At 44.3% G+C, this 4085-nt stretch overlaps 1 protein-coding gene across 1 annotated transcript in view; it reads left to right on the top strand.

Moving 5' to 3' along the window:
* Positions 1–4085, top strand: part of UNC13B (unc-13 homolog B) — a 339671-nt gene that overhangs the window by 182573 nt on the left and 153013 nt on the right. Inside the window, exons 13-15 of the mRNA XM_019518288.1 lie at positions 1106–1111; positions 2142–2216; positions 2737–2956. Of these exons, the coding sequence (XP_019373833.1) occupies positions 1106–1111; positions 2142–2216; positions 2737–2956 (301 nt within the window). The remainder of the gene's footprint in view (positions 1–1105; positions 1112–2141; positions 2217–2736; positions 2957–4085) is intronic.

The following is a 4085-nucleotide window of genomic DNA, read 5'->3' as shown; positions in this document are numbered from 1 at the left end:
TTTTTTTTTTTTTTTTTTTTCCCCCTTGGGGTGCAATGATGTTCATTGTTACTTAAAGTGATTGTAGGTCTCCTATTAATTTAAATACGCTCGTATGATGATTTAATCAAACTGGCAGAAGTTACTCCTGATTAATTGTGATTAGAAAATCAATGGCTTGTAATTCAGCTACAAGTCTATCTGTATAAACACTGAATTATCTTTTTCTGAACACAAAACAGTAACACTTTCTGTTAGGAGTGAACATGAAAGTGGTTTGCTTTTCACAATCACTTTTTTGAAAGCCAGCTTTTTCCTAGCATGTGCCCATGTATGCTTTATTTTTAAATCCATATTTGAAACCCTGGTATTTGGGCCTGCATTCTGGTATTTAGCTTATTACTGCACAGAGTCCCAGCAACCTTGCTGTGAGTAGAATGTGTTAAAAATTAACATTTTGCTTTGAAAAATCTTGATCAGAATTGAAGCCTGGCTTTGCAGGCACTTTCTTGTTTTAATTTATTCAAGGTAATTTATTGCAGTAATCTTTTTGATAAAAATTAGGTCGGCTTTTTTCCCCACTGTTGCTGTACTGGCTCTAAATTATGGTGACAAAAGAAAAAATGCTGATAATAATATTTGGGTGGTATAACTGGGAGATAAGGAAATAGTAGAAGAAAATAAATGTGCCTTCTGTGTCTTAGACTATACACAGGTATGGTTGGGCAACTCAATTTTTTTGTTAATTTCTATCATTGTGACCCATTAATTTAGCATTTAAATGTTCCAACAGCAACCATTAAATAGTGTAATCAGCTTTCTTACACTGACGTAATGGCATGCGAGTTTAACTTAAGTCCACTGTGTTGGCTTTGTATTGCTTCGGTCTACCTACCTGTCTTCCTACCTACCTGTCACAATCCAACTCTAGAAATTTTGTCTAAAGAAGGTTGCTTAAGAAGTTGCCAAACCCTATACATTCTTATGGGAAGACCAGATTTAATTGTCCGCTCATTTGAGAAGCGTCGTGTGCGATTTACCAACTGCTTATATCCCTGAAATCTTTGTGGTCACAAAATTAACCTTTCACACTTCTTTTGTATGCCTTCTCTTTCTCTGTCTGCAGGCCATGGTAAGTGGAGATTTAAATTGTCCAACAAATCATCACCGGAACCAAAGCCTTTTGTTCCTGTTTTTTAAAACCATCAGCTCCTTTCACTACTGTGTTGGAGTTTTTTTATTTGGAGTCCTGTAGAGCCACAGTGTGTGTGCAAACAGAGCTCTGCCCCATCAACCACATCACTAACCGAATGAACCTTTTCAATCCTGTCCTCAAACAGCATAAATCAGAGCAAGGCATGTCTCCTGAGAGGGTTCACTGGCTTCAGGAGAGCCAGCAACATTGCCTTTCATTTCCCTATGACTTCATGCAGCTGGAATCTTTGGCTGAAGGCTGAAGGCTATGCTCTTTTAGCCTACCAGATATCACTTAATGCCAGTGGTATGTGCTGAAAGAGCAGTAGCCTAAGACTGCAGACCTTTTGCTCAAGGTGTGGAGGGAAACTACTCTGAGAGAAGTGTTCATTATGATCAGTGATGGCTGCTGAATGTGGCACGCAGACGCATTCAAACGCATGCTGCCCTTCCCACCTCACCCAGCCCATTTATTTTAATCCCTCCCTTCCCAGTCTTGCCCCATCCAGCTGTCCCTTCTTGGGTTCCTTGTGTTACGAAGTGGAGCATTGAATTTCCTTGTTTATGAATGAACTTGTATGTAGAAGCTGGGGCAGGAGTCGAGAACATTGTATGTTGTGAATGGCAATGTTTGCTATCTGCTGTCTCACTCAAGGTTGAAGGAGAGTCCAGTTTTCACCTGTGATTCCTAGATGGAAAATAATAGAAATGATGCCGGAGCCAGGTGCATTGAGGCAGACAGAAACAAGACCTGGAAACAGGCTTTTAGGCTTTAAAAGGACACATCATGCCCCTTCCTGGGGTAGAAGAGATGACTTTTAAGTCAATGAAACAGAGGGCTGGTGACTTCTGTTCACTACGGGCCTGACAGTACCTTCCCTCTTGCACATGTACAGGTATGTGGCATGAGTGGAACTGTATAAAAGGGATGCTAAATAACCACTTGGTATTTTTTTCTGTCTCCTCAGTCACTGGTTCAGTCTCGGAAGGCTGGAATTACCTCAGCAATGGCCACAAGAACGTCTCTCAAGGACGAGGAGCTGGTAAGTAGAGTGGCTGGTTTCCTAGGGACTCTGGTGACGTGGGTTTTGGTCCTGCTTTTCCTGGAGTCTTTGCCCAGTGTTGCATGTCTGCCTAGATGCATAGCTGCAAAGCACCTTGCATTACCTGCTTTATAAACCAACATGGAAACAACGCTGTCATGTCCCAGGTTAGAACGTGATGATGGTATTTAAGGGGCTGAATTGTGAAGTACTAAGAGATGATAGGTAGAACTTGGTGCTGCAATGTGCCAGTTACCTACAAACCTGGTTATGATTATGGTTTGTATGCACAGCTGGTTTGAAAAGCTGTTTTCATGCTGCTGCTGGGTCCTTGAGTGAGCAGGCCTGGCTATCTTGCGCATAGCTCCATCTTCATCACATGATGAGCTTTAATTTTTTTGGTTTAACAGTAATATGTTCCCTGTCAAAAGTGGTTCCTTCCTCCCTGGAGAAAACAGTTGTCTTGCAGGTTTATTATCTCAACCTCAGATGCTGATTGGTGCGTGTTTTGGTCTTTCAGAAATCTCATGTATATAAGAAGACACTGCAAGCCTTAATTTACCCCATCTCCTGTACAACCCCTCACAATTTTGAGGTGTGGACAGCCACCACCCCCACTTACTGTTACGAGTGTGAGGGGCTCCTGTGGGGCATTGCACGGCAGGGCATGCGCTGCACTGAATGTGGGGTCAAGTGTCACGAGAAGTGCCAAGACCTGCTCAACGCCGACTGCTTACAGAGTGAGTGGCTTCTTGCTGTAACCTGTCGATAGCGGAAGGGAGGAGGGAGCAATTGTTTTTAAATGTTTTTACCAGGCACCTCAGGCTGAAGCCTTTTCATGGTCAGTTTGCTTAGATGGGTGACAACCTTGGGATTAAAATCTCTGTGTCTACTAATAATGCTTCACGTTTGCTGATTATAAATGAGACTTCTGAAACGGTGCTCTGCATTACTATTGTGCGACTACCAGGCTCCTGCTTCCACCTGCTTCCCTCTTTTAGGTGTATTCTCTTTCCCAGAAGACTGATGCTTGGGTATGTGTGCACAGCTCAGAGAGGCTGTTTCCTCTCTCTACCTCCATCCCAAACTTGCAGATTGGGGAGTGGCGTTTGAGGATGAAACTGCATATGTGGAAAGGCTTCAGGATCGAGTGCAGAGAGCCCTGTGCTGCGGTCTGGGTGTGTTCTTGACTCACTCGCTCCCCCTTTGCCCTGCCAGACAAGTCACGGGTGCTCTCTGCCTGTTTCCTCTCTCATCCTTAGCTCACCTTGTTTCAATTGTCAGCTCCTCCAGAGTGGCTGTTAGCTCCTTCGCTGTGTACACAGCGCAGCGGGGCCTTGAGTCTTACAGTCCAGATCCACAGAGGTATTTAGTGACCGAACTTGAAGTGAATGCCTGAAATATTAGTACCCTACAGCAATAGGTGCTGTGTAGGTTGTGAAGAATCATAGTCACAAACGGTGAGGGTGGAAGGGAGCTCAGGAGATCGCATCTTGTCCAACCCCCGCTCCACACAGGACCAGCCCCAAATATATCATCCCAGCCAAGGCTTTGTCTATCTGGGTCTTCAAAACCTCCAAGGATGGAGACTGCACCACCTCTCTGGGTAACCTATTCCAGTGCTTCACCACCCTCCTCGTGAGAGAGTTTTTCCTAATATCCAACCTCAACTTCCCTTGCTGCAGCTTGAGCCCATTGCTCCTTGTCCTGTCATCTGCCCCCACTGAGACCAGTCCAGCTCCATCCTCTTTGCAGCCTCCCTGCAGGGAGTTGGAGGCTGCTATTCAGTCCCCTCCATCTTTTCTTCTCTAGACTAAATAAGCCTGTTGTATCTCAGTTTATTTCTGCAGTATTGCATGTCTGGACAAC

This window comes from Gavialis gangeticus, unplaced genomic scaffold, assembly GCF_001723915.1.
Source record: "Gavialis gangeticus isolate Ggan-Ray unplaced genomic scaffold, GavGan_comp1, whole genome shotgun sequence".
Classification (NCBI taxonomy): domain Eukaryota; kingdom Metazoa; phylum Chordata; order Crocodylia; family Gavialidae; genus Gavialis; species Gavialis gangeticus.
The sequence above is the reverse complement of the archived record's forward strand: the minus strand, read 5'-3'. Positions and strand labels throughout refer to the sequence as shown.